General features: G+C 36.1%; 19 protein-coding genes and 4 pseudogenes across 23 annotated transcripts, besides 4 other annotated features; 12 read left to right on the top strand and 11 right to left on the bottom strand.

The window, feature by feature from the left end:
* Positions 1-2,241: part of a mobile genetic element that runs on past the window's edge.
* On the top strand, positions 377-914 carry TVAGG3_0641420 (annotated as a pseudogene). Its single transcript has one exon. A coding segment is annotated over exon 1 (538 nt).
* On the bottom strand, positions 1,108-1,952 carry TVAGG3_0641430 (annotated as a pseudogene). The gene has a single exon. A coding segment is annotated over exon 1 (845 nt).
* A 204-nt stretch (positions 2,242-2,445) lies between the features above and the next one.
* Positions 2,446-3,146: a mobile genetic element.
* A 961-nt stretch (positions 3,147-4,107) lies between these two features.
* On the bottom strand, positions 4,108-4,338 carry TVAGG3_0641450 (protein of unknown function, DUF4106 family; the record flags this gene model as incomplete). Its single annotated transcript, XM_051241273.1, has 1 exon — positions 4,108-4,338. The coding sequence occupies one exon, from the start codon at positions 4,336-4,338 to the stop codon at positions 4,108-4,110; it is 231 nt and encodes a 76-aa protein (XP_051087860.1).
* Positions 4,339-5,243: 905 nt separating this feature from the next.
* TVAGG3_0641460 (protein of unknown function, DUF4106 family) lies at positions 5,244-5,574 on the bottom strand (the record flags this gene model as incomplete). Its single annotated transcript, XM_051241274.1, has 1 exon — positions 5,244-5,574. A coding segment is annotated over one exon (331 nt), but the record flags the coding sequence as incomplete, so codon positions are not given.
* A 1,051-nt stretch (positions 5,575-6,625) lies between these two features.
* Positions 6,626-10,622: a mobile genetic element.
* Positions 7,634-8,511, top strand: TVAGG3_0641480 (ribonuclease H-like family; the record flags this gene model as incomplete). Its single annotated transcript, XM_051241275.1, has 1 exon — positions 7,634-8,511. A coding segment is annotated over one exon (878 nt), but the record flags the coding sequence as incomplete, so codon positions are not given.
* On the top strand, positions 8,927-9,492 carry TVAGG3_0641490 (annotated as a pseudogene). The gene has a single exon. A coding segment is annotated over exon 1 (566 nt).
* A 3,262-nt stretch (positions 10,623-13,884) lies between the features above and the next one.
* Positions 13,885-27,532: part of a mobile genetic element that runs on past the window's edge.
* Positions 15,803-16,204, top strand: TVAGG3_0641510 (uncharacterized protein; the record flags this gene model as incomplete). The annotated part of the gene is made up of 1 exon (XM_051241276.1): positions 15,803-16,204. The coding sequence occupies one exon, from the start codon at positions 15,803-15,805 to the stop codon at positions 16,202-16,204; it is 402 nt and encodes a 133-aa protein (XP_051087863.1).
* Positions 16,224-16,376, top strand: TVAGG3_0641520 (uncharacterized protein; the record flags this gene model as incomplete). The annotated part of the gene is made up of 1 exon (XM_051241277.1): positions 16,224-16,376. The coding sequence occupies one exon, from the start codon at positions 16,224-16,226 to the stop codon at positions 16,374-16,376; it is 153 nt and encodes a 50-aa protein (XP_051087864.1).
* Positions 16,396-16,980, top strand: TVAGG3_0641530 (phage tail repeat-like family; the record flags this gene model as incomplete). The annotated part of the gene is made up of 1 exon (XM_051241278.1): positions 16,396-16,980. One exon carries the CDS (start codon positions 16,396-16,398, stop codon positions 16,978-16,980), a length of 585 nt encoding a protein of 194 aa, XP_051087865.1.
* On the top strand, positions 17,626-18,133 carry TVAGG3_0641540 (uncharacterized protein; the record flags this gene model as incomplete). The annotated part of the gene is made up of 1 exon (XM_051241279.1): positions 17,626-18,133. A coding segment is annotated over one exon (508 nt), but the record flags the coding sequence as incomplete, so codon positions are not given.
* On the top strand, positions 18,710-19,168 carry TVAGG3_0641550 (DNA/RNA polymerases family; the record flags this gene model as incomplete). The annotated part of the gene is made up of 1 exon (XM_051241280.1): positions 18,710-19,168. The coding sequence occupies one exon, from the start codon at positions 18,710-18,712 to the stop codon at positions 19,166-19,168; it is 459 nt and encodes a 152-aa protein (XP_051087867.1).
* On the bottom strand, positions 19,191-19,436 carry TVAGG3_0641560 (uncharacterized protein; the record flags this gene model as incomplete). The annotated part of the gene is made up of 1 exon (XM_001282668.2): positions 19,191-19,436. One exon carries the CDS (start codon positions 19,434-19,436, stop codon positions 19,191-19,193), a length of 246 nt encoding a protein of 81 aa, XP_001282669.2.
* On the top strand, positions 19,467-19,730 carry TVAGG3_0641570 (uncharacterized protein; the record flags this gene model as incomplete). The annotated part of the gene is made up of 1 exon (XM_051241281.1): positions 19,467-19,730. One exon carries the CDS (start codon positions 19,467-19,469, stop codon positions 19,728-19,730), a length of 264 nt encoding a protein of 87 aa, XP_051087868.1.
* Positions 19,780-20,454, bottom strand: TVAGG3_0641580 (HNH endonuclease family; the record flags this gene model as incomplete). The annotated part of the gene is made up of 1 exon (XM_051241282.1): positions 19,780-20,454. The coding sequence occupies one exon, from the start codon at positions 20,452-20,454 to the stop codon at positions 19,780-19,782; it is 675 nt and encodes a 224-aa protein (XP_051087869.1).
* Positions 20,487-21,070, bottom strand: TVAGG3_0641590 (annotated as a pseudogene). The gene has a single exon. A coding segment is annotated over exon 1 (584 nt).
* TVAGG3_0641600 (uncharacterized protein) lies at positions 21,815-22,387 on the top strand (the record flags this gene model as incomplete). The annotated part of the gene is made up of 1 exon (XM_051241283.1): positions 21,815-22,387. One exon carries the CDS (start codon positions 21,815-21,817, stop codon positions 22,385-22,387), a length of 573 nt encoding a protein of 190 aa, XP_051087870.1.
* On the bottom strand, positions 22,416-22,616 carry TVAGG3_0641610 (uncharacterized protein; the record flags this gene model as incomplete). The annotated part of the gene is made up of 1 exon (XM_051241284.1): positions 22,416-22,616. The coding sequence occupies one exon, from the start codon at positions 22,614-22,616 to the stop codon at positions 22,416-22,418; it is 201 nt and encodes a 66-aa protein (XP_051087871.1).
* Positions 23,456-23,770, top strand: TVAGG3_0641620 (organellar and viral DNA polymerase type B; the record flags this gene model as incomplete). Its single annotated transcript, XM_051241285.1, has 1 exon — positions 23,456-23,770. The coding sequence occupies one exon, from the start codon at positions 23,456-23,458 to the stop codon at positions 23,768-23,770; it is 315 nt and encodes a 104-aa protein (XP_051087872.1).
* On the bottom strand, positions 24,049-24,498 carry TVAGG3_0641630 (protein of unknown function, DUF4106 family; the record flags this gene model as incomplete). Its single annotated transcript, XM_051241286.1, has 1 exon — positions 24,049-24,498. The coding sequence occupies one exon, from the start codon at positions 24,496-24,498 to the stop codon at positions 24,049-24,051; it is 450 nt and encodes a 149-aa protein (XP_051087873.1).
* Positions 24,620-24,924, bottom strand: TVAGG3_0641640 (P-loop containing nucleoside triphosphate hydrolases family; the record flags this gene model as incomplete). Its single annotated transcript, XM_051241287.1, has 1 exon — positions 24,620-24,924. A coding segment is annotated over one exon (305 nt), but the record flags the coding sequence as incomplete, so codon positions are not given.
* TVAGG3_0641650 (uncharacterized protein) lies at positions 25,171-25,404 on the top strand (the record flags this gene model as incomplete). Its single annotated transcript, XM_051241288.1, has 1 exon — positions 25,171-25,404. A coding segment is annotated over one exon (234 nt), but the record flags the coding sequence as incomplete, so codon positions are not given.
* TVAGG3_0641660 (protein of unknown function, DUF4108 family) lies at positions 25,421-25,840 on the bottom strand (the record flags this gene model as incomplete). The annotated part of the gene is made up of 1 exon (XM_051241289.1): positions 25,421-25,840. The coding sequence occupies one exon, from the start codon at positions 25,838-25,840 to the stop codon at positions 25,421-25,423; it is 420 nt and encodes a 139-aa protein (XP_051087876.1).
* TVAGG3_0641670 (uncharacterized protein) lies at positions 25,878-26,873 on the bottom strand (the record flags this gene model as incomplete). The annotated part of the gene is made up of 1 exon (XM_051241290.1): positions 25,878-26,873. The coding sequence occupies one exon, from the start codon at positions 26,871-26,873 to the stop codon at positions 25,878-25,880; it is 996 nt and encodes a 331-aa protein (XP_051087877.1).

Consider the following 27,532-nt stretch of genomic DNA (forward strand, 5'->3'; position numbering starts at 1 on the left):
GCGATGACATATGAGTTCACTTTTACAGGGTTGTGTTCGACCAAGTTTAACATTATACCCAAAGCTTGACAAATCTTCTCCTGAGTTTGAAGTTTGTCTTTAAGTTGTTGGTAGTCATTTCGAATATCTGCAACAGAACTTAAGTCTCTGCTAACTTCAGGGTATGTTGGTTGTTCTTTTACAGGAACTATTGTTATACCATCTTGGTCTTCGTATGGTTTCCCCACTTCAACATCTCTTTCTTTGACATTGACAACACACTTTGACTGTTTGTTTGAGTTGGTGAATTTAACTTCACATCTGCCACCGCCATTAAACCTTTTGAAACACTCACGCTTCTATTTTTCGGAAATGACATTTTACTTAGAATAAAAAGATGGACGTATTCGAGTATCTCTTCGAATTGAAGCAGAACAAAGTTTACACACACAAACAATACAAATACATTGACAGAATAGTTCTTTATACAAACAATGGAAAATGTTATAGAATAGCAGTCTTTGCTGAACCAAAATATTTTCATAAAGCAAAGAAAGTTGGTATAACTGAAATGGTGAAAGTTCTTGAAGCAGACAAAAATATAACAACAAAACTTACAGATATTTCTAAAGGTAAGTTTATAATACAATATTATGTCAAAACTGGCGTACTGTCAATATTTGACGGAGAGAAGTCAGTTCAAGAACAACTTACTGACCTGCTGCCAAAATCTGCTCGATGGAAGCTGTCGTTATGCCAATCTGAGGAGCCCCAGCAGGTTTCATCGAACGAATCTTCAAAAGAGCATCTTCCGTGAAAAGTGCTATTGGTTTTGTAAACTTCTTTGCTTTCAATTCATCTGGACCGTCTCTGTCACCAGTATATTGTATTTGTACAGTACCAACAGTTGAAATACCACCCATAAAGTCTTCTGAGTCAGCAAATGGAATGCCAAGCCAAAAGTTTGAACGGTCTCCATTTGTATATTGAGTTTTTTTGCCCTCCTGTATGAGTCCATACTTTCACATATGGCATAAAGAACTTTGCATTTCAGGTTAATGGTTGTTGTGAAGTTGTTGTTAAAGTTCATAGCATCTAATGTCAAGTTGTATGACCTCATATCTCAACTGTAGAATATTCTTCTCTTGGATAATATTTGCCATCTATGTTTATATGATATTTAATACCAGGGTTGTAGAAACAAGAATAGTCATTTATAGTTCGTCTGAACAGTACAAACATAGTATCTGCATGTTTCATTGCAGTTGTTAAAGCAATATCCGTTCTTGCACCTGGGTCAGCACTTTGGTTTCCAACTTCACCTGCAAAGTCTTTGACAGATATTTGGTGTATAGGGAACATAAGTGGAACTGCAATATATTTGGCAGCTAAAGCATTTGAAATATCTGGGTCCAACATATAGACTGCAAGTCTGCTTTCTATTCTCTTGCATTCAAACTTTTCGCATGTAAACTTAACTGGGTCCCAAGCATCTCCAGCAGCATTGAAATAATAGTTTACTTCAGTGTTGAGGTTTGAGAAACCAAAGTCTAAGTCAACTTTGTCTTTGCAAAATTCGGCGAATGACGTTTTATTTGTTCCCTTTACGTCTGTAAGAGTGAATGGGTCTTGTGTTGGTGCAATGACTAAGTTATTTTTGCTTGGAGTAAGTTCGATAGAAATTTTTCCTGCCCAGTTTGGCAAGTATCTTAAAAACCTGAAGATGAGGAAAGATGACAAAGGAACTCTAAGTTTCAGTTTTACTTTAGTGGCAGCATTTCCATCTGAACCAGAAAGGTTAACATAAACTCCTGGAACGTTAGGGTCAAGTCTTCTTATTTCTCAATAGTTGCATACTGGTCTGTTTGTTCTCTAGCTTGTGGTTGTACTGAGTTTCTCAAAGCGAACCATTCATAGTTTGCCCATGTTACTGTTTGAACTAAGTCAGAGTTAGAATATATCTTATATCCCATGAAAACTTCTGGAGCATATTGGTATCCGACATAGAAAATTCCATTGCAACCTTTCTTGTCAGACAACTTGGTAGAAGGTTTTATTTCAATGTCTTGTTCCACGTATAAGAATGAGTTGTCAATAGAAAATAATATGAAACCTGTCGCATGCAATATCTACTGTTGTTGAAGAACCTTCTCCAAACTCACCTACGTTTCCATAAGAAACAGCAGTTGTATATTCGTAAGTTCCAGGAACTATTTCTGACCTTCTAATGGCATTGTCGCATTCGTTATACCATTCGGAAACATTTCCATTCATGGCATCCAAAACTGTTGGCGTTATATTCTGAGCGGCGTACATTTCATATGAGTAAAAAATATAGAATAGTTGGATTTATATGTCATAATAGAACCCACTCGACCAAGCTTTACTTTCTTCCTGACTGAGTTTTTAACTCTTCTTTTTCCTTCATTGCCCTCTGCTTGAAGTTGTTGCATCTTTGCATTATGTTCATCTAGTATGTTGCAAATTTCCCATGTCCTTTTGCCTTTTGGCTCTGGTCGCCCATCTCAGGTACCTATATCCTAGAAAGAGTTTGTCATAGTCTGTATTTGAGTCTTCGCGTATTGTTTGCATGACTCTTTCCTGAGTTTCCGGTTCAAGCGCTTCAAACAGTGCCTGTCCATATGGAATAAGCTCGTTTCCAAATATATGTTTTTGTAGCCATTCTGGTTTTCTTTCCATGTTACCAACTATATCTTTTGTGAATGGAAAGCTTTTACCCAATCTTTCAGTCTTGCGTCGTTTATTTCTGTAGTTGGTTTTATTTTGTCAAGGAACATGTTTTTCAATACTAACATTTCATTTGGTACTGTCCATTTGAGTTTTCTTAAATATTCATCCCTTCTCGATTCATCGTCTGCAAAGTAAGTTTTTATGACATTTTGTAAACTTTCGTTTGCAAGGTCATGTACAATAGGTTCTCTTCCTTCTCTCTCCCTAACTTTCTTTCTAAACTCTTCACCAAATATACCATCTTTATGGTTCTGTGTAGTTCTTTGAGATAAATGTTCTAGAACGTCAGGTGTTATATTTCCATCAGCCATGTTCATTTCATACTGGTCCAAAATATCTGCATCTTTCATATCTTTCAATGGCATTAAAGCCGCGCTTAAAATACCAGCTATGTCTCGTTCACCATTGACTTCCATTGCGTCTACAACTTCTTGGAATTGTGGTTGTAAGTTTATGAACCACCTATCCGGGTTAGCTTTATGACCCCATCTCATTGTAGTTCCATCGTCTGCAGAAACAAAAGTAGGTTTGTTTCCATCTTGGTTAGGTTCTGAATGAACTTTAAACAATGTTTTTCTATATGTTTTCTTGAAATTTAACCTTTTATTTTCACCGAGTTCATCCGAAGATTGAACGTTAAATGCTCGTAAGTAAAAAGGGTTGTTGTATTTGTGTACATTTTTTTCAGTTCTTCCATTCTATGCTGGATATTTTCATCTGATGTTGGAGTCTTTTGTATGTCGGCAAACATTTTTCGATATTCTTCTACTATGTCAGCCGAATTTTTTTTAGACTCTTGGAAATATTCCATATTCTCCGCATACTCTTGTTGAGGGTCAAGATTTTTCGGCTGTTCAAATCTTCATCTAGTTCTGTGAAGTTAGTTTCCAAAGGAAGGACTTGTTCGTTTCCTTCAGGCTCTTCTAGCTGTTGTTGCTGAACTATTTCTTCCATGTCTGGTTGTATCTGAACTTCTTCCTGTGGAGTTTCTTGTACCTCATCTGCTGGCATTTCATATATTCCGAGACCGTTTTCAACAATTTCCCTATCTACGTCATCCGCATTCATAAGCTTTTGTTCTTTCGTTCCGTCTCTATTTTTTACGCGTTTCATGACGAAAGTTGAATTGTCATTTAGCTCTGACATCAAATATCTCGGAGTAAATTCATCCATGTCATTTGGATGATATGCTATTAAATCATATCCCTTAGCGAGCTTGTATTTTCCAGGTTTGAGATTATATCCGTTTTGGTGCTGAGCCATAAAGCTAAATAGGTTCGGGTCAGTATTTCCATCCTTGAACTTTCCAATAGCTTCTTTTATATCTGTCACTAAAGTCAACAGTATCTGGGAAACCACACTCTTCTTTAAGCATTTTTAAGAATTCTTGGTTTCCTTGTTCTCTACTTCTTTTATGTCCTTGCTCTGTTTGTGGTTGTTGTTGTGCAGGGTTTTGAACTGTTGGTTGTGCTGGATTTTGAACTGTTGGTTGTTGTGCAGGGTTTTGAACTGTTGGTTGTTGTGCTGGTTGTGGAGGTGGTTGTTGTGCAGGGTTTTGAACTGTTGGTTGTTGTGTTGGTTTTGGTGCATGCCTGTGTCTATGTCCATGTGACGATGTAAATGTTTTAGGTAGTCCTGGTGCAGGTGCTTCTCTTGGAGGGTTTGGTGGTATATAAGTTCCACCAGCTGGCACATATGTTCCATCTGCAGCGTAATGTCCTACCTGACTTTTCGTTTTTAAGAAAGCATTTACTAGGTCTGTTTTGGTCTGTTGTAACTCTTTTTCTTGACTTTTCACAACAGTTGCTCTAACGGCGTCATAGGCACTTTGAACTGCCTGTCTCGTTGCTGCATCTGTTATTTTCGTCATATTTTGTGCTACTTCTTTTAACTCTTTGTCGAAACCTTCAGACTTCAGTTTCTTTCCAGATGAGAAGTCGTTCACTTGTTTCACCTTACTATGAAGAGCTTCGAAGGCGTTCTTAAAGTCAGCATTCGTTAAAGCTTCATTTGAACTGTCTTCATCCGCTTGTATTTTTGTCCTTATTGACCCTATGAGTTGGGCTGCTTTAGCGTTGGCTTGGGCATCTAACCAGTCATTGTTAGCTTTTATATATTCTGCGCTTTTCATTGCCTTTTGCATGGCTGCGTCGTTATTTTTACTTTCTTGTGCTAAGTTTTCATACTGTACGGTTTGGTTTTGCAACTGTAAAAGTTTTTCTGCCTTTACATTTGCTTCAACTTCCTTTTTATACTCATCGCTATCCATATATGTCTTCAGGGCTTTTTGTTTTATCTCTTCATCTTTCAGTACTTTATATCGAGTAGTATGGTTTTTCAAATTTATGACATCTTGTTCCATTTTTGCTACTTCTGCTGCTTTTTCTGACACTTTTTTTGCATATTCCTCTGTACTTAGTTCTTTCAGTTGTTCTTCTTTCTTCTTTTTCTCTACGTTTAACTCATTTAGTTCTTTGTGTGTCTGTCATATTCTAGTTTCTTTTCGTTTTCACTTATTTGCTTCTGTATGTCTATGTTTGACTTTTTGACATCTGTTATTTGATTTTTGAGTGAACTCAAATTCATTTGACTTTGAGGGTTATATGCTGTTCCGTCTGCAGCTCCACCATAGCCTGCCATTTTCGCTAAAAGTGCCGCTCTTAAACCTCCACTCTGTGCACCAACAACTCGGTTTAAAAGCATAGGATTGCTTGACATTTGTTGCAACATAGTGGGGTCATTCATAATTTGTTGTTGCAACTGTTGTTGTGGTGTCAGTTTTACTATTGGATGTTTCAATGCTCTCTTCCTCTTACGTATATTCTTACGTAGCTTACGTGGCATTTTAAGTGAAGTTAAAAAGCGGTTTTTGACAGATGTTTATTGTGACTTCTTCGTAAAGACTTTATTGTGACTTCTTCGTAAAGACTTTGTTGAGATTTCTTCGTAAAGACTTTGTTGAGATTTCTTCGTAAAATCAGACAAAAATATATTTTAGGTGAAAAAACAGGTGAAATCTCACCTCTTCACCTAAAATATATTTTTGGTGTAAAATTCAAGAGGGTGAAAAATTAGGTGAAAAAACAGGTGAAATCTCACCTCTTCACCTAAAATATATTTTTGGTGTAAATTTCATGAAAATTCAAGAGGTGAGAAATGAGGTGAAAAAACAGGTGAAATCTCACCTCTTCACCTAAAATATATTTTTGTCTGATTTTACGAAGAAGTCTTGACAAAACATTTACGAAGAAGAAGTCTTGACAAAACATTTACGAAGAAGTCTTGACAAAACATTTACGAAGAAGTCTTGACAAAACATTTACGAAGAAGTCTTGACAAAACATTTACGAAGAAGAAGTCTTGACAAAACATTTACGAAGAAGTCTTGACAAAACATTTACGAAGAAGTCTTGACAAAACATTTACGAAGAAGTCTTGACAAAACATTTACGAAGAAGTCTTGACAAAACATTTACGAAGAAGTCTTGACAAAACATTTACGAAGAAGTCTTGACAAAACATGAAAACATATATAATTTGTGAAAAGTGAAACATTATATAATGTTTTCGACCAAGAAGACTAACAATTTTCCGAATAAAAACTTCATTTATACTAAACATCTTCGGGGCTAGAAGGGGCGCAGCCCCTGGAAGCCCCACTACCTTTTTTTTTTTTTTTTTTTTTTTTTAAATAATGTGTTTTCTAATTTTGACATGGAAAATTCAACGTCAAACCGTAATATCTAGGCATAATTTATATTTGATATAATTTGCTATTAGCATATTTAAAGATTCATGCTTCCGAAAATCATTTTAGATCTAATAATTTATTTCCAAAAAATATCTCCTGAATAAATCAAGATGTTATTGTAATATTTCCATTTATCACTGATAAATGGCATTCCAAACGGGAACCGCGGTTGGTTACCATGGATTTCCGTCACCGGTCACATTTTAAAGATTTTTAAAGCCTTATAAAAATATGCTTTGTAAATCATTTTTTGTAAATCGGCAAAAATTTGGTAATTTTCTTCAACAAATAAATCTGCGAATAGCATTTATAATACAAGAACAATCTTTTAAAATGCGTTTGATTCATTTTTGTATAATTTCATATAGGCACATATATTCTTCCGGGACTTTCCGTGATTTTACCGTAAAATCATTAGTTTACACCAATTTTTCCGTATTTTGAATAGTTTACTGCACTTTTCCCGTAAAATTGAGTTACGGGAATCCGCAAAATTTCCGGACCTCATTTTTCATAGAATATAATAATAATATTTGATAAAAAGATATATTATTTATATTTTTGATTTTTGAATTACGGAAAAAGTGAATTGATAACTTGACTTTTTTATATGGTTAATTTTTCAAATGATATTATGAAGATCTAAAATATTAAAAGTAAAAAATTGAATTACGGAAAAAATGAGGTCAAAAGTGAAATAAATTTGCAGAACAATTTTCATTGAAATAAGCTTTATTTTTCATTATTAATAACAATGCAAAAAATATTTATCACGGGTTCAAAATTTAAAATTAAATATTTTAATAATTTACATCTTATTCTTTATTTTATATTTAACCCGTGAAAATATCATTTAAAAATTGAATATATTCAAAAAGCTTTATTTTTATTATGACTGCATGGGATCCTCATGTATATGATGAGTGGATTCCATTATCCACCAACTCCTGAAACATTGGAAACAAAGTGTGGAAAAAATGTTTCACTACGATCGGCTATTATGAGAATGAGCCTAATCAATCAGACAAAGGAAGGCTCTTTACATACTGTGCCGAATGTAGTGAAACATTAGTTCAAGGGCAGTTCGTGCGATGCATTAAAAAAAGCAGGAAAAATGATTTTAAAGATCATAAGTGCAAATTTTTACTCCCAATGCCCAACTACGTTCCTGCTGAGCACCAAGTTGAGAATACTCAGCAAGCAGTTGGCTCTGGTAATGATCCTTCGTTAGAAGAGATCATTGCCAGGCTTATTGCGAGCCTAGATATAAGCCTTTATGCCACAATGAAGCCAGCATTTAAAAGCTTCCTAGAGAGCTTCGCCAAATGGCTTAAAAATAAAGTCAATCGCGAACAGGGCATCAACTTTACAATCCCAGACATTGAGTTCACACGGCGCGGTGTCAGAGAGGCATTGATTACTTTAGGCAAAACAGACTCCTCTCGGGGCCTAAAGTTCTGCGAGGAATTCCGCATCTTCTCAATTTCCCTGGACTGCGGAACACACGGCAGCCGTCATGGTCTATTCTCTTGTGTGTGCAATCCAGGCAAAACAGATCGCCACCAATTCTTCGACACAACAATTTCGACTAATTGGACATACGAGGACTACCATACGTGGTTTGATTCTCTTAAGGTTAATAAAAACCACGTAGCTGGAGTAGTCGGAGATGGTTTGCCAGCCCAGGTTAAAGGACTCTGCCACTGGAGGCCAGAAGGAGCCCTTTTCCCTGGCTTACAAACCGTGTACATTCGTTGCCTTAACCACGTCTTGAACAATGCTATTGTCCACGCACGTAAGCAATGTCCATTGTTGAATGAACTGATGAATAGAGTTCACCAGATTATCATTATCTTTAAGAATCACGATATGAGAGCGAGATACAAGATCAGGGTTCCATCAATCCCGGAAACTCGCTGGCTCTACATATATGATACTCTGTTTTTCATCTTTGATAATCTGGAAACAATTAATACTGCTTTAAGAAGTGGAGATCTTCCACTATCCCTTTCCAGAGCTACACGTGAACAGTTACAATGGACACGTGATGGAATTCCTCCACTCTTTAAAGATGCTTTAATGATATTCAAGCCATTAAAGCAACTTCAATTATGGCTGGAATCCAACAAGTCCATGGGTGCTTATGCATTCCTGATGATACAACAGTGCCAAGGGATGTTGGATGAAATGGCAGGAAGATTAACGCCAGATGGTGAAGAGATTCTCCGATCAATCACTACAATATTCAAAAATGATATGAAAGAATATGGTAGAATTGATTTGCTTCGGTTTGCTTTCGGCTTTACACCGTTAGCAAGGAAGATCATCAGAGACAAGAAGGGTTTTGGAGGAAAGACAAGCTATCCACCTATAATGCAGTTGAAAGATGTGCAAGTCCCAACGATTCTTCCTGAAGGATCATCAATCGCGAGATCACATTTGAGAAACTCGGCGAAATCCTTGAAGAAGAACGAACAGAACGTGTTGACGAGGTAGCCGAGCATGATGAAGAGATCCAGCAAGCAGAAGAGGAACAAATGCTTAACGACGATCATGCAGCCGAAACAAATGCCGATGGTTCGAGGAATTCCTTGGTCTGGGATGTTGTAGATGAAGAGATAAAAGATCTATACACATTCATGATAACAATCCTCAGACAAAGAGCAATTGCCGAATCAACAGTTGATCCAACGATCAATAAAGACGATAGAGCCAAGGAATTGAGTGATGCTTACGATTTCTTCATAGAGCAAGATGATTCCCATCTTATAAATGGTCATCATCTTGCTCAAAATGATGGCAAGTTTTGGTACATGAATGGCATAAAGCAACTAAAAGCAATAAGACCAATTGGAAAAAGGATGATGTCACTTTCGTGCAGTGAAGCAGATGTAGAACGTGTAATATCTGAATTGCGAAAGACAAGAAATTCAATGAACGAATCATGCAAAGAAGAATATGTAGCATGCCGCTTCTTCATCAAGTTGAATGATGATCAATTTGATATTTGATTTTGTTTTTTAATAAAATTTATTAAATAATTTGTTTTAAAAAGTATTATTTTTATTCGTAAAGATATTAGACAGAAGGTGGCCAGCCTAATGTCTATCAATCTTTAATATTAGTAGTAATTTCCCGCATTTCTGAATGATGATTGATTAGCTTTGTTGTTATTGATGTAAAACTGGATAAGTATTAAATAATTATATTAATCTTGGCCAGGGGACTGCTGATGGCCAGTCAGCAGCGGCCACTATGAATCATTATAATTATTTAATACCTAAATTGAGGTAAAAAGCAATAAGACTTGCCGAGCCTCATGCCCCTACCTCATATAAATAGAATCACACTTTAGTGAATCAACATCTATAAGAATGAAGTGTTTTGAAGCTGAAATAATATTGAATAGAAATTAATTTTTTCTGAAATTTTGAATGAAATTATGGGAAATAAAAAAATTACTAAATATTGTATTCATACAAATATATTATTTTAAAGGAAAAATAGATGCTGATAGAAACGATGAAAATTTTTGAAAACTTTACAATTAATTTATGTTCGTTAACCATAGAGCTTGCAATCCAAAGCTCACGTTAGACAACAAGAGTCATGAAGTCTCATACTAAGGGATATCCAACATATATTTTAATAATCTAATGTTTGTGACAAATATTCAACATAAAATTAAGTTTTCGTTTCGTTACAAGGCATTCATACTTTGGAGATATCATATTTAATGTACAGAAAAGTTAATATTAAACAATACATGCTAAAGAATTAATAAATAAGATAATAAAATAAATTTATACGTAATTACTTTCATTTAATATGCTTTATGCTGTATAATATTGATTAAGAGGTATTAAAAGGTTCCATAGTCTGCTTTTATAGGCAAGATTTTTGATAAAAATTTTAAATTTTGAAAAATGATGAGAAAAGGAAAAAAAGGTAAATGAGAGCAAGAGGAGGGAAAAAAAGAAAAAGAAAAAGAAAAGAAAGGGAAGGGAAAAATAAAAGAAAGAAGGACATATAAAAATTTAGATGCGCATTCTTAATGCCGAGGCGGCTTGCCGCCGAGGCGCGATTTTTTTAGGCCTCTACGGTAACCCGGCAATGTTTTTTTAAATCTTGTACAGCCCTAATTTATCATCAAAATATAAAAGGATTGCCCTATTTATATTTTGTGTTTTTGACCAAAATTTTTTCAAAATTGCAAAAATGATGCTAATTTAGGTCAGGTATGAGGGGCTTCCAGGGGCTGCGCCCCTTCTAGCCCTGAAGATGTTTAGTATAAATGAAGTTTATATTTGGAGGGCTTCCAGGCGCGTTGCGCCCTCTAGCCCCGAAGATGTTTAGTATAAATGAAGTTTTTATTCGGAAAATTGTTAGTCTTCTGGGTCGAAAACATTATATAATGTGTCGCTTTTCACAAATTATATATGTTTTCATGTTTTGTCACTTTTCTGTCACTTTTCGGGTAAAAACATTTTTATTATTATATATAAATGAATTTTACAAAACCACCGTTACCGTTCTTTGGAAATAAAGTAGATGTTAAAGATATTATATTGAGAGAACTTAAGAAACTACCGAATGGTCTAACATTTGTAGATTTGTTCGGTGGAAGTTTCTATATATCCCATTTGTGCCATACAATATTCCCAGACTCAAAGAATATATGCAATGACTTCGACAACTATATGGACCGTCTCAAACATATACCAGACACAAACAATATATTGAAAGAGTTAAAAGAAAAGATACCTATAGGTAAGATGGAACGTATACCATTAGATAAGAAAAATATTGTGAGAGAGGTTTTGAAAAAAGCAGAATATATAGACTGGAATAGTATATCTGCTAGACTATTATATAGTGGTGCTATAAGAGTTCATGACATTGAAACACTTATGTCAAAAGTTTTATATCTTAACTATACAAATGTTTTCCAAAGAGGACATAGAAAAATAATTGAGGGTATAGAGTTTGTGAGATGTCATTGGACAGAGTTGTATGAAAAATATAAGACAAGGAAAATGTTTTCTTTATAGTGGACCCGCCGTTCTATAACACATGGGATTTTCAATACCAAGTAGACTGGACTTTGAAGAGACTCTTTAGAAACTTTAGACGTTATACATAACCATCCATGCTTTTACTTTACATCCGAAAAAGTGGTTTGGAAACCGTTATGATATGGTTAGAGGACATACATGACTATGAGTTTATATATGACAAGATAGAATATGAGAGAGGTCCTATAAACTGGAGAAAGTGTCATAACAAAGAAATTTTATTAGTAAGTAAATGTGGTTTGAAATAGGACTACTTGTTTTTAGGTTTTTTCCATTGTGTCATTTATTTATTTGACGTGGCAGAAAAGTACAGAGAATATGAAGATGAACCAATGCCTGCAAATGTTCAGTATATGTACTCGTAAGAGATATTTTTATCTAATATTAAATGGACGCACAGAACTTAGCGAATGCACAGCAACCTGGACAACCAAACCCAGAGATATATTCCAAATGAAGTTAGAATACAAACTGCAATGGCAAACTATGGTCAAGTGCCAACAGATGTACAAATGCAAACTGCCATGTCAAATGACGCTGCGTTAGGTTTGCCACCATGGTATGCAAATATGAGATGGAAAGAGTTTTATACAAACCCTGAAGTGGGATATAAACAACTTTATGCAGATGACGCGAACACAGGAGTTGACCCAGAATATGTTTTCTACCAGAGGAGAAAACAAAATGTATGAGCTCCAGTTAAAGAATGCTATGAGAACTCAACAGGAAACGTAAGAGACTAGGCGGACATTAGATTTTTACATATAGTAAAATGGGTTTCTTCAGTAGTATTGGAAACTTCTTCAGAAGAGTTGGAAGAGGTATATGGAATGGAATAAAATCTGTCGGAAGAGGAATTTGGAACGGAGTCAAAAAATATTGGTAAAAGAGTAGGTCAGTTCGTTGGTATTATACCTAAAGACCCTGAACCAGAAGAACAAGCTCCTGTTATACAACAGCCTGAACCTGCACCACAGTCTAGTTGGCAACCAAATCCAACACCTCAACCGTATTAAAAAATTATATTTTTACCGTTCGATAGTAGTTGTATATGAAACTAAGTTCTAAGTAAAACGCATGGTTATAATGGAATTATTCTTTTTCTTCCATCTGTAGTAAACCATACTTGAAAGTCTGAAATACTTCCACTCGGCGGTTCGTATAACTTTGTAGGTTTTTCGTAAAAGTCATTTGCCAAGCATAAGAAAGAGTTTTGGGCGCCAGAAAATGAAGCATGAACTATCACAGCATCTTGGTCGAAAACATTTTCATATGTTCCATTAGGGTTTTCGACTTCATAATAGTCCGGGTGTACTGGATATGCTGCAGGCTGATTTAACATCCTCATAAATCTATACCATGCCAAGTTGTTATATTTTGTAGAAATATAAACGTTTTCTCCAAGGTCTTCTATTTTATTGATTTTAACAGTTGCATTTTTCCTGTCATAAATAATATCGAGATGGTATTCTCCTTCGTCAATGTTATACTGGTTTGCATATTCGATATAGATATCGTTTATTTTTTCTTGAAAAGCTTGAAGAGTTGTTCTAAGTTTACAAGCAAACTAACTTGTAAAAGTTTTCCCTGTTCAAATTTCTCATGCGTATGTTTTTCTTTGTTATAGTATCGAACTTCAAAACCGACCGTAAATGGGAAACCATGTATGGCTTCTGAAATGAACTTCATTCTACGAAAGCCAATAGCTTTTGTGACAGATGGGTCTCTTAACCATCTTAATGGGTAGTCAAAACGATAGCCTTCATGCTTTACGGTCTCTGTCTCAAACTTTTGACCGACATTAGTAAAAAGTTCATCTAATGGTTTAGTTGTAGCAACTCTTGAATTTTCTTTTTCTATTGAAAGCATATTTTATCTAGAATAAAAATGTCGAAAGATATTGCTTCCATAAGAGAAATACAACACAACCGACAACTCATTATGCAAGCTCTAAATAAGAACACAACAAACTTTTCAAACTATTCTAAGATATCTGAGTCATTGAAAGAAGGAAACTTAAAACTGACATTAAACCCGATGACAGATGAGTTTCTGTTTCAAGACAATAAGAACCATACTGTCTGTATAAATCCAACAAAAGGAACTTTAAACGAGAAACCTATAAATGAACTTCTTTTGAAAGCAGATGTTGACAACAAAGCTGACAAAGAATATGTAGACGATGCAATAGCAAAAGAAGAAGAAAGAGCTAACAATGCTTATGCAACAAAAGAACATACTCATCCTGAACTAGCAGACAAAACATATGTTGACAATAAAATGTCAAGTGAAGTGACAAGAGCTGAAAACGAATATTCTAAAAAGACTCATATACATTCTATATCTGAAATAACAGACTTAAACGTTAGCCTTGAAAAGAAAGCGGATGAGGAATATGTGGCTAGTGTGTTTGTGAAGAAGGCGGATAAGGAATATGTGGATGAAAAAGATAATGAAATTATAGAAAGGGTTGAATGGTATCATGAACGGACATCGAAGATTTTTAAAACTAAAGCTAATACAGGATGGGTTTCAGGATGTTTAGACCTTAAAGCAGATAAAACTTATGTTAACGATGAGTTAGAGAAGAAAGCAAATAAGACTCATACACATACAAGTTTTACAACTGTTAGAGCAGACGACATAATACTGAACTTTGACCTTGGTTCAAGTGCACCTTTAGAGAATCCGAGTACAAGCGTAAAAGATACTCTTAACAATTTAGATAAGAGTTGCAGGAACATTGAAAGTAATGCCAGAAACTTTGAAGCATATGAACTACCCGCAATGTTAGACAAGAAAGCAGACAAAACAGAGCTTCAAACATTAAAGACAGAAATACTTCAAACATTATATCCTATAGGCTCTATTTATACGTCAATGAACTCTACCAGACCAGAAACAGTTCTGGGTTTTGGAACTTGGACTCAAATAGTCGACAGGTTTTTGTATTGTGCAAACTCTTCAAAGGAAACAGGTGGAAGTAAAACGATTTCAGGTGAAAATTTACCTGCACACAGTCACTACATAGATTTAAGTACATCTCAAGCAGGTTGGCATAAGCATAAATTTTGGGATTGGCACGCCTTGAAAAAAGGTAAAGGATATGATGTTAAAGACGACGTTCAGTTTGCTATAAATTGTTACTGGAGTGACACTCAGGGAGATGGAAACCATACACATCGCGTTTCAGGATATACGCAAACAACGGGACAAAGTAAAGAATACATGCCACCTTACATGACAGTTTACGCATGGTATAGAATTGCTTAGTCGTCATTTTCAACTTCTTTAGCATATTCGTCAGGAGTTGTCTTATATTTGTTAGGAACTGTCTTTGAAAGTATACCACCTTGAACTTTGACAAGTTTGAAACGAGGTCTGGCAATAGTAGTTTTATCTTCTGCTTGCAGTGTGTACATTTTGCCATGTTTGCCTAAAACTTCATAATATTCTCTTGTATATTTTCTCCTATTTTTACGAACACGAATGTGAGTACCTGTCGAGTTCCCATTGTTGTCATAGTCAATAGTATTTTCATATGGGTCGCGTTTAGGTATTTCTATTTTTACTTTGTCACCTTTCTGAAGTTTGAAGCCCGGCATTCTTTCTTGTTTGTCTCTTTTGACTAAATTATTAAATATATAGTCTTTCTCTAAGTCGGGGTTGTTTTTCATTTCTTCGGGGGAGTGGTTTCCCAAACCTTTTTGTTTACGGTTATTGTAAATATTTAAAACTTGTCTCATCTTTGCCATGGAGAAATGTCTATACTTGTCGTCATATGACATTTCATTTGCTTCACCACCTTGTGGTTGGTTTAAGTCTCTTAACATTTTTATACAACCGTCAATGACACCAAGAGCAGAATGGTTTTGGTCGACAATGAAATATTGGTTTACATTTTTTGAACGCAGATAGTTTTTTACATCATCTGATTTGAAAGAACTTTCACAGTCAGATGTCAGTTTTGTTGGATGGTATTTGTCAACGAATATTGTCAAAGCAGTTTTCACATCTAAAATATTTTTGGACCATAATGGTATGGCTTCACAGTATCTTGTGTTTTGACCAACAAATATTAACCAGTATGGTGGTCCATCTTCTCTATACCTCGGAATGTTTTCCAAGATATCCATAAACCAAGCATTTGGTGTTGAACTAAAGATTTTTACCATGAGTGCTTTCTTTGTCGCTTTAGAAACATAGGGGTCCTTGTTTGGATTCGTCATTTTTTAACCCATAAGAAATGGGTTTATTTGGCGCATTAGCAGGAGTTGCATCCAGATTTTTGCCCGCAGTGGGAACAATAGCCAGAGGTGCATTTGGAATTGGAAGGAAGATTTTGAGTACATTAGGTATACTTAAAGAGAAAGCACAACCTATTATACAAACTGTACAGAAAGGTTGGGATGTAGCACGAGATGCAACAAATCTTATTCCAAATCCTGAAACAAAAGGAAAAGTTCAAGGATGGATGGACAATGTAGGAAGACAAGCAGGAAACTATTATAACAAAGCAAATGACTACTATAACCAAGCAGGACACTATATGGACCAAGGTGAAAGATTCTTTAACAGAGGATATAACCATGCACAACAGTGGGTAAACAATAACCAACCGCAACCACCTCAAACTTGGGGAATGTAAAATTTTTTACTGAGATGAAATGAACAATACAGCATTGAGACAAATGGGTTCAAGATGGATTTGTCGGCTTCCAGCAGTTACACCACGTGTTTGTCAAGTTCTTCCTATACCTCAGGAAGTTTTAGACCGACTTAAAAAACCTAAACAACCAGTTGAAAACAAACCAAACTAAAATTTTTTACTGAGATGAAATGACCGAAGAAGTTGAAACGGTAGATTTGACACCACAAACAAAAAGTTCAGAACCATTGTCAAAACCTGTCAAAGAACTTACAGATGAAGAGAAAAATTCAATAATAGAAAGTGCCAGGTCTGGAAATACAAACCCTAACTACAAAGTCACTTTTCATAAAAATGGAACGGCTAGTATCTCAAAAAAGAAACAGACTCTCACAAATAAAATATTGAAGTCTGAAGGAGCTTTCGAGACAACAGATGGAAAAGTTTACTTCACTGACCAACAGTTCATTATAGAACATCTCATTGACTTAGAGTCGAAATATTCTAAACTTTACAACAAACACAAAAAGTTGAAAGGAAAACAAAAACAAATGGCATATGATATTTATGAAGATGTTGACGACACAACTGTTCCTGCAGGTGAGGTAAAGTCAGAGGAACCGAAAAGTGACGAAAAACCGATAGAAGAAGAAAAACCAAAAACTGAAGATAAACCAAAACCAAAGTTTAGTTTCCAAACTAAACCAAGTCAACCTTCATTAGCTGGTATGGGTTGGCGTCAAAGACTTATGGCAGCAGGCGGTTATGTAAAGTAAAGAAAAAAAACATATTTTTTTATTTTTATAAAAATGCCCCCATATAGAATCGATAGAAAATCTGCTAGAATAAAAGCAGAGTTGCAAAGATATGGTTGGAGAGTTTCGAAGAATTTTAAATATAGGAAGGGAAGACCCATAAAAGTCTATGACAAATTGTCTGGTCTTCGCTACGAAATGGATTTGGAAACAGCACGTGCCAATTATCCAAACAGACTAGAGAGGTTAGAAGAAGAACGTCTTATGGACATGCCTTTCGATGTTAGTGAACCTCAAGTTGAAGGACACGACGGCTTTGCCAGATTCTACTGGAAACATGACGAACAATTGCATCCTTTGAGAAGGAAAAAAGGTAGTGCAGAGGATGGTCATGCTCCCATGGAAAGAACAAGATATGCATATGAAAAGTATCGTGAAGTTAGAAGTCAAATTACATCTGGTCGAACCTTTACAGTAAACTTTGACGAAGGAAAGAACAAAGAAGGCTTCATGGGAGTACTTGCTGCAATTCAAGACGGAAATAAGAAAGGACACAATATCAGATTGACCATAACAGATTTGGATGGTCACATTTACTATGCACATGGCAATGAACAAACAGCCGCAAAACTTCTTGACGCTTTCAAGACTACAAAGAGAGAACAAATGGTTGACTCCGACTCAGACATTTTGAATGCAATTGAAGGAATTGCAAGTGTCAAGTTCGAATGGTACCAACCTAACCCTCAAGCAGTCAGACAACATGCTGGATACTTCCCGTTCATAAATAAGTCTGACATTGACTTGACAAGGTATGGAATTTACAATTCAATTGAAACAATTGTCAATGAACCTTGTATTCTTACATGTCTCAGGAACTCTGGTCTTGTTACAGATGAGAAGATGAAGTATCTTGAGTCATGTGTGAAGACAAGGTACATTCTCAGAGGTCAATTGGCAAAAATTGCACCGTTGGCAAATGTCAATATCCGAGTCAACATACCTACAGCTAAAGGTTCTTCACATGACGACTATGTTGTTGAGTTCAATTTACCATGGTTGAAGATTGTAATTGTCCACAACCACTTCATGTTGAACGAAAGTCTTACAAACCCATTGTTCGGAAAAGGCAAGTGCAACATTGTCAGAGCTGTAAACATTCTTTTCGAGAAAGGTTTGTTGGAACCAATTCCAGATGACAAGCTGACAGAAACTTTTGTACGAAAAAACGAAACAAACTTTTCATTGTTAGCAAGACCAAAAGTTGTTCCAGACAAAGTTCTAGTACAAAAGAAGTACACAATTCCACAAGGAGTTGGATTGTTCGGATACCAACCTGAACCAGAAGAACTTCCAATGAGGTTGCAAGAACTTCAAGATGCTAAAATAAAAACTTCCATTGAGACATCCAATTGACGTCAAATTGTATTGGAGAGCATCTGAGTTAGGTCAGAAGGTTTTATATGAAACAGGTTGCTTCGACGACGTTTATGAGATAACAGGAGAAGTTTCTCAGAAGATAAGAGACTCACTTGAATTTCCACAAACTGGACCAATTGGTTGCGACAAGTTCGACTCAAACGAAAAGATATACTATGTCGACCTTAACGCTGCGTACATGAGGTTTGTCCAATATATTCCGACTGGAATTCCAAACGAAGATGGTGAGTTCCCGGGAAGGAACTATACAGTTGGAAAAGTCATACAACAACTGTATGATATTAGGAAAGCTTCAAACCCCAAACTTGCAATGACACTCAAATTGCTTATGAATTCGACATGGGGATATTCCATTAAGAAACCTCAAGAGATGAAGAGTAAACATTATGAGAAGGTCGACAACTTTGTTGAAAGGTTTTCTCCTTTTGTTTTGAAGTACGAATTCACTCAAGGTCAAAGTGGCTTAGTAACCACATTAAAACCTATTGTCGAACATTGGTCTTACCCTCAGTTCGCAAAGGCAGTCCTTGACAACTACAACAAATTCTTCTCCGAAGTCAAATCGAAAGTCAAGGTTTACTATGAGAACATTGACGCACTCATGACGAACGAAGAAGGATACAACAAACTCATTGAAATGGGTTTAGTCGGTGAGAAGATGGGTCAATTCAAATTGGACAAAATTTTCACCGAAGTTCATGTCCTCTCCAAGCGTAAGTACTGGGGTGTTAAAGAAGATGGTGAAATAGTTAAACATTGCATGAAATAAAAAATTTTTATTCGAATTTGAATTAAAATGTGGGAATTCTTGGGAACGGGAAAGGCTTATTTACTTGAGGAACAGGTAAAGGTGGTGGAGGTGGAGGTGGTGGCAACCAGTCCATTTTATATTCCTTCCTAGCTAATTTCCGTTTAATTTCATGGTCGCCCTCGGAGTCTTTGAATCGGACAGGTCGAGTTACACCATTCTTGGTCTCAAACTCATATATAACCTGTTTGTCTGTATTTTCGTCGACTATGGCACGAGACACGAACATTGACCAAACGGACAAAAAGTGTCATTTCGGATGGTCATGCAGCCAATCGCATTCGAGCACTTCGAAGAAGCCTTACGTTCCAAGGGAGAGGGTGTCTGGTGCAAGGCAGAGGTCATGAAACTCTACGAGCAGTACATCCTCAATGCCTGGGAGGACAAATCGTCCTTGGATTGGCAATTCTACCAACTTCTCTGGGACGACCTCCTACGCAACTGGGATAACGAAAGAGTCCAATTCAAAGGTCGGGAACTAATTTTGCAAATTGCCCTTAATTTAACATACTTATCCAAATAAACACCTAAATTTACTTGGGGTTTCCCCCTAAAATAAAATTTTTTTACTCTTAGAACCACTCGAGGTTCTCCTTACGGTTGTTGAGCTTGTCACCGTCAATGTGTCTGACCTTCGTCTTATTGCCTGGATTTGGAACCCATTGAATTGCGACAAGCTTGCCCATGGAGATTGAACCGCGATTCCGAAGGTTAAGGTTCAAGTGTCCCAAGTTGTTGAGGACTGGGGTAAGAACCTTGCCTGTCTCCTTGTTGCGGATTTGGTATGGGTAGGGGTGGGAAATTTCGTAACCGTCATCGGCAACAAGGGTTGCCCATGTAGCGGCTTCAGGAACTTCTTCTTCTTCCTCTTCTTCCTCGACAACTCCTTCTTCAATTTGGTACTCACGAAGTACGGTGTTGCATGTTCTGTCCTTTCCGAGTACCTTCCAGATGGCGTCTATCTCTTCGAAGAAACGGTAGATGAGTCGGGCAAGGTTTTGGTTCTCTATGTTGTATTGGCGCAAGGTTTCCGCGAAATCGTTCAGGACTTTCTTATTGGAAGCTTGGTTCGTGAGGACATCGACTTTGAGATTGGTTATCTCTTCCATAAGACTACTTTGGAGAGTCTGAATGGTGTTTGACAGATGAGCGTTCAATTGGGCAATTTGAATTTGAACTGGGCGCTTGTCTGTCAACCTTGAAAGGACATCTGCCATTGAGTTTGGCTTCGGTGCTTGTTCGGACATCGAAAAAATGAAGTGGTTTGAGAATGGCGGTTTTACTTCAAAAAGCTTGTTATGACAGTTATGTCATACAACAAGTTTAAAATAATATCTTGTTCTTCTTCTGAACGTTTGTTGTCTCTTCCGATAAAAGTTTGGAACATGAGAACCAAAAAACGTTTTTTGAGATTGTGGAAGAGTTCAGGCAAACGTTCATATTCCGGATATGTTGGGAGCAGTTCGAAACATCTGAGCTGACTTTCGGACAAAATTGGGACAATGTCAACAAATTCATCTTTGGTCGGACTGCTTGAAGGTAAGTCCCTTACATGTAAGTAGCTCTGGTAAAGTCTTCTCATTTCTGCTAACTTTTGGAGTATAGCTTCGTAGTTTAGAAGTTTTAATTTTAAATGTCTTATTCCACTCTTGACATCTAAACGGTAACTATCCATGAGGTCAAGAGTAGCTTTGGTAGCTTTAAGTGGAGCTATCTGTTCCTTGACTCCTGCAATTTTGGTTGCAATTGTGATTTGAGCTCCTTCAAGTTCGCCGTCTATGTCGTTCTCAACGTCTTCAACTATGGCTTGAAACTCTTCATCGGTCCATTGAGATTGTGTGGGACGAATTTAACTTGCTTCATTCAAAAAATGAAAAAAAATGTTTTTACTCTAAACGTTAAGGTTTACTGAACTGGTTGGATGTCGCCTTCACAGGTTATGTAGAACGGCTGACCCGAGAAGTGAAGGAGACCCTTGAGAATTTGGCTCATTCTTGGGAAAGGGTTCTCCTTGTTTGGAAGTAGTATCCAAGGACGCTTGGCAAAGAACTTGAGAAGAGCTTCTTTCTTTGCTTGCTTTATGCCATCGTAGGCTGTCCCGTCTGGTATTTGAATTGGAATTCCAGTCGAAGTCTCGAGATTCAAGGCAGCCCTTCCCGTTATCCAACCGTTAACAAGCTTGCCTTTTACATTCTGCCTGAGGAAGTCTTTAACAAGCTCGTTAATTTCAATTAGGTAAATTGCCTCGTCGGTAGGTTCGACCTCGACCATTGCTACTGTCAGAAAAAGTACTGCTACTGTCAGAAAAAGTACTGCTACTGTCAGAAAAAGTACTGCTACTGTCAGTAGAAGTACTGCTACTGTCAGTAGAAGTACTTCTACTGTCAGTAAAAGTACTTCTACCGTCAGTAAAAAGGAAAATTTGAGAGGGTTTTCGACGATAAAGTACTTCTACTGTCAGTAAAAGTACTTCTACTGTCAGTAAAAGTACTTCTACTGTCAGAAAAAGTACTTCTACTGTCAGTAAAAGTACTTCTACTGTCAGTAGAAGTACTGCTAGTAGCAGAGATTTTTATCGTTGTGGTCCGACGGTTAAGCCACAAACGAATGTCCGACGTCCCACCAACCGAGTCCATTCCCAAACCAGAGGAACCTAAAGCACCAGCCCCTGCACCTCAGTTCCAGCAAGTCCCTCCACCAAATTACTACCAATTTCCACCTCAAGGTTACTACCTACCACAAGGCTTCCCGAACTACCCTCCTCAGCCTATGCCTTACTTCCCCAACCCTTGGATGTTCCAGCAAGCTCCACCCCAACAATTCCAATCTCAATCCAAATCGAAGAGAGACCAAGAGTTCGAAGAAGGTCTGAACCGTTTACGCAAAGATTATGCCACAGCCCCTATGGAAGACGACAGGCTTTCAGTCTCTTCCCTCAAATCGACCAATTCGACTCGTACCACAGATTCGGTTCGTGACCGTGAAGACTACCTCAAGCAGTCTGAGAGACTCTTCATCCTACAATCATTTACAGTTGGAGCTCTCAAGAACATGCGCAATTACGAAGGTCAGACACCAGCTGGAGACCGCAAAACAGACGTACTCGCAAGAGCCGTCCAACTGGTCAAGACAAAGACTGAGATAGTCGACTTCATTCTTGCAGCTTGCCCATACAAGTAAAAAAATAAACAATTACGAGTTAAACTTTTTATTCTTTCTTTTCTGAGTTGTTTAGAGCTGGTTTCTCTTGTAGGAACCTTTCGTACTCTTCCATGGTCATGTAATTGCGAATTTTGTACGCAATTCCAGGTTCGTTGTTTTTGAACCTTATGTATGTAACGCTTCCATCCTCCTCAGGGAAGTAAGCTGCTAACATCTGACCAAGTTTTCTCGGTGACTCGGAGCTCATAAAAATGTCACTTTTTAAACGTTAAGTTTTTAGTCTTAATTTACCCTTTGTTTACCCTTTGTTTGTCAAGGTAGTATTGGAGTGCAATTTCTCCAAATTCTCTGTGTCGGAGTTCTTCAGCATTTTCCAAGGTGTACCTGGAGAACTCAAAGAAGTTGTCAAGAAGATACTGCCATGCTGCTCTTCTGAGTTCGTCGGTATTTTGGAAGTGTTGCACCTTCGAGTCTTCGGACATGAAAAAATGACACTTTTTCTATTAAACCGTTTTGGCATTTCTCATGAGTGAGTATAGTTCTGCCGAACCATTGGAAGAGAAGAAGTACCCTTGCTGGCAAAAGACAAAAATAGTTGCCTTAGTTGTCATTGCAATTGTACTCGTAATTGAATTCATTGTACTTCTCTTCACGTACATAAAACTCAGCAATGGTATTTGCTTTAAGAAGCTACCATCTTACTAAGACTAAACACTTAGATTTTTCAAGCTTGACTTTTTACAATTTGAATTTTGTTGCTGAATTCAGCAAAAATAATGTTTAGGTGAAGAGGTGAGATCTCACCCGTTTTTTCACCTGTTTTCTCACCCTCATGAATTTTCATGAATTTTCCCGAAATAAAAAATAAAGTTAGTTTTATTTTATTTATTCTTCATTTTTTTGTATGTAAGATATGATTTCAGGGATTTTTTTGACGAAGTGAACATTAACACTTCGTCAAAAAATAACAGTTATCTAATGAAAAAGTGTCATTTTTTTCATTTTTTTGCATTTGACGAGAATGTTTAGGGTAGAAGGTGAGATCTAACCTCATTTCTAACCTCATTTCTACCCTCTTGAATTTTCATGAATTTTCCCGAAATAAAATGCAGAGAAGGAAAATATAACTACTCCGTCAAAGAGATAGAACGTATGAGAAACGACTATGCAGACTTAAAGAAAGAAGCAGAAAAGCCAGCAGAAGATAAAATGAACATGTTAGAATTTCTGAACAAAAACTATCCAACAGCAGAAGATTTCCTTCTATCTGACGTCAAGAAGAAGTATAAAGAAACTTTCGGCATTGTTAAAACATTCGATGTACTAAAAGAAGAAATAGAAGCTACGAAACTGTTTAAGATTTCAAATATACATCGTACAATTCATGTAAAAAGCTTGTGAAAAAAACAGGTGAGAAAACAGGTGAGAAAACGGGTGAGATCTCACCTCTTCACCTAAACATTATTTTTATTGAATTCAGCAACAAAAATCATGAATTTCCTCATATGCTTGCTTCCCTCGGAAAACCGAGGGAAGAGATTCCGTATGAAAACAGTGAAGAACAGCGAGTAGTTAAAAAACCCCAGTCGCCAAAACTCTATGAAAACAGTGAAGCACAGCGAGACAGACTTTTTTCGGGGTCGCCTTCAAACAAGTAGGGTAGATGAACTCTTTATTTTTCAAGCTTGACTTTTTACAATTTGAACTTTGTTTGCGTAGATATGAATTCTGAAAGAAGTATGAGGGTCTTGTATGACTTTATACTTCTCCCATAGTTCATATCTGTCAAACTTACCTGCCATGGACTCTTTCATAAGTTCCATGAAATCGTCTTCGGACAATCCGGGGAAAAGTATTATGTCAGTAAGTATTCTTTTAACATCCTTACTTAAACTCTTTGCTGTCTGTACACAAATGACAACTGAGATGTTAAAGTGTCTGAGCTTCTTAAGAATTCGACACATATCTTGTTCTCTGTTCTTTAACAAAGGATGAGAAGCAAAGTCATCTAAGATAAGAAGACATCTATGAGGGTAAGTCTTCCAATCGTAAGATTGCAATTTCTTCGAAATGTATTCTATCTCTTTCTGTTTGTTTCTGAAGTGTTTCTTCTCTAATATTCTCTGCATTTCCTCATTTGGGTCTTTAAACTTAGAATTTATATACTCATTTATAGCATTATACTTCAAAACTCTTCTTTGGTACTTCTTTATCCAATCTAACAACTCAGTATCCTTTATACATACTAACTTAGACTTCTTTATAATATCTTTGAACGAATTGACGGTTTGGTCAAATTGACCAGAAGTACTACAAATAACAACTAACTCATAGAATGGGTTCTTCTCATCTAGTTCTTGTTGTTGTGCAGCCATTTTAAGATAAGTGAAAGTCTTACCCGACCCAGGTGGTGCAATTAGACCTGTTATACCATTCTGAGCAAATAAGAACTTGTCATGTATAGGCTTTATCTGAGCATTTTCTAACTTTCTCTTGTTCTTATTTAAAACATTCTCAAATTTCTTGTCAATGTCAGCAAACTTTTTTTCTAACATATTTTTAGAAAAATTAAAATTTTTATCTTTTAGAAAATGTCTAGCGATTTCGCTATCTATATTCGAGACAAACTTTTCGACAGCAAAACATCTGTCGACCATAAAATCTTACATAGTGTAAACAAGAAAGGTGAATTTGTTCTAAAGTTCTGTTTCTGGGAATATGACAAGAACCATAAAACATTAAGCAGAGCAGTCTTAAAATTTGTCAATGACAGACTTGTTGACAGAGATGACGCCTCTTGGAGAGATGAAGTCCAACAAAAGTTCTTAGAATGCAAAGAAGACACATGCGCTGTTCTTGAAGATGAAATAGAAAACAGAATAGATGAGCTATTAAAGGACAAAGAACTTTTACATAAATATAGTTGCGCCAAATTTGACATAACTCCACCAGAAAAGAAGAAGAAAGAAAAGAAAGTAGAAGAAGAGAAGAAAGAACCTGAACCAGTTCCAGAGAAAAAGAAATTTGACATGTAAAAATAAAATTTTATTTTTAGAACATTTCTGGGTCAATGTCAATGTTCTCTTCCTCTTTAGGGGCAAACACTGGCTTAGACTCTAAAATCTTTTTACCCAATTTACCTTGAACTTCAACTATCTTAGACTCATAATATTCATAGTCGTCTGCTTTCTTTGGTTCATAAGGTATAACAAGTTTGTATGCTTTGCCTTCTTTAAGGTTTGAGAACCTTCTGTCAAAACTTTCTTTGACTGCTAACAAACCTTCTATGTCTAAGTCTTCAAATTTCGCACCATTTTTAGTCACAATAGCAAACTTAACTGGTTCGATGTTCCAAACTTTGCTGAATGAAGACTTTTCAAAATGGTAGAAGTAAACATTCAAATATGTGAATGGGTCTAGTTCTTCTTTAAGTCCTGACATGTACTTGTTTACTGAGATGAATTTTGTCATCTTTTCTATCGGATAAAAAAATATTTTTTTTTAAAATTTACTCAGAAAAATTTTTCTTTGTATATACACCATTCTGAACATCTAAAAGACTTTTGACATTTGCCAAGAATGTACGTTTAGAAGCTGCCATATAACCATATTCTTGACAATATTGTTTATACGAATCGTACAATGACCTTTCATCTAATGACACAAAGTCAGTTTCATCTATGAACAGTTCATATACACTCTTGTTTGCTTCTAACAATGTTTGTCTCTCTTCGGTATGTGGAATTTGTCTTGGATTGAACTTAGAAATATCTAATGTCATGAAATATGAGAACAAGTGGTTGTAAAAGTCAGATGTCAAAGTTTCTGCTAAGTCGTCAAAATATTCTGTATCTTGCATATGAGAATCTGACGTTCTGACAACTACATATCTTCTGTCAGAACTTTCTAACTTCATCGGAACAGTATTGTTTGAAACCATAATGAAGTTTGCAACATTTTCACAAACTCTTTGGTCTTTATACTTTCTTTCAACAACTCCAACTTTGTCTGTTATAAGACTCTTCAAAGCATCTGAGTTCAAAACTTTTGTTGTATCTATACTTTGAAGTTCATTGCAAACTATAAGTTTCATATTCTCTATTGAGGAGTTAAACTTGCCACAGATGTTTTCTAAGTTTGTCATATTCGGATTCGAATAACCTTCTAACAGTTTGCATAAGATATCTGTAAAGAAAGTATTCTTACCTGTTCCTTGTTTTCCAATTATAATGAGAGCAGTTTCATTTTTAGCACTTGGATGTTGTAAGATGTTTGCAAACCAACATAAGATATACTCATAAACCTTTTCGTTTCCATTGCATATAATTTCTTTGACATGGTCTAACCAAGCTTCTATAATATTTTCTTTCCATTCTACTTGTTCGTATTTATATCCAGTGAAGATAGAATAGAAGTTTGGAGAAGGTGTATAGAACTTTATACCTCGAACTGAAAAATCTTCTAACTTTGACAATAAGATATCCCAAGCATCTAACATCTTCATTCCAACTTGTACAACTTTTATTTTCTTAAGTTTCTGTCTACATTCTTGTTCAGACACTATTGTTGCTCTTGGTTTGTTAAAGACAACATCCCATTCTTTCATGACATAACATTCTGGGGCAGAGTCAACATAAATGACTAAACGTTTCAAATTCTCGACTGCTTTGTTATAGTCTCTAAATGGACACATATTTCTGAATGCTTGGAAGTCATAAAAATCTGAAACATCTATTCTGTACATTTTTATAAAAATAAAAAAATATTATTTTTTTATTCTTGACTTTGTTGTTCCATTTGTTGCATTTGTTGTTCTTGAGCTATTTGTTGTTGAAGTTGTTCTTGTAATACAATACTTTCACCAGTTGCATCTTCCAATTCGAAACTTTCTGCCGTCATTGACAAATACATAGGACATAAAAGTTTTACAGGAACAAAGTTTGCGTCAACTAAGGTCAACGTTATACTGCCAAAGTGTTTGAGTTCACTAAGGTTGAAAATTCTGCATTCGAATGAACAATAGGCAAACCAGCAGAGAAAGTATTGTTTATACGCATAAGTATCTTTTGGTCATAATAGTTTCTGTCGACATTCGAATAACACTTTGAACCTAAGTTTGAAACAATATATAAGATTGGTGTGCTTAATGTCAATGGAATAGAC

This window comes from Trichomonas vaginalis, chromosome III (genome assembly GCF_026262505.1).
Source record: "Trichomonas vaginalis G3 chromosome III, whole genome shotgun sequence".
NCBI lineage: Eukaryota > Parabasalia > Trichomonadida > Trichomonadidae > Trichomonas > Trichomonas vaginalis.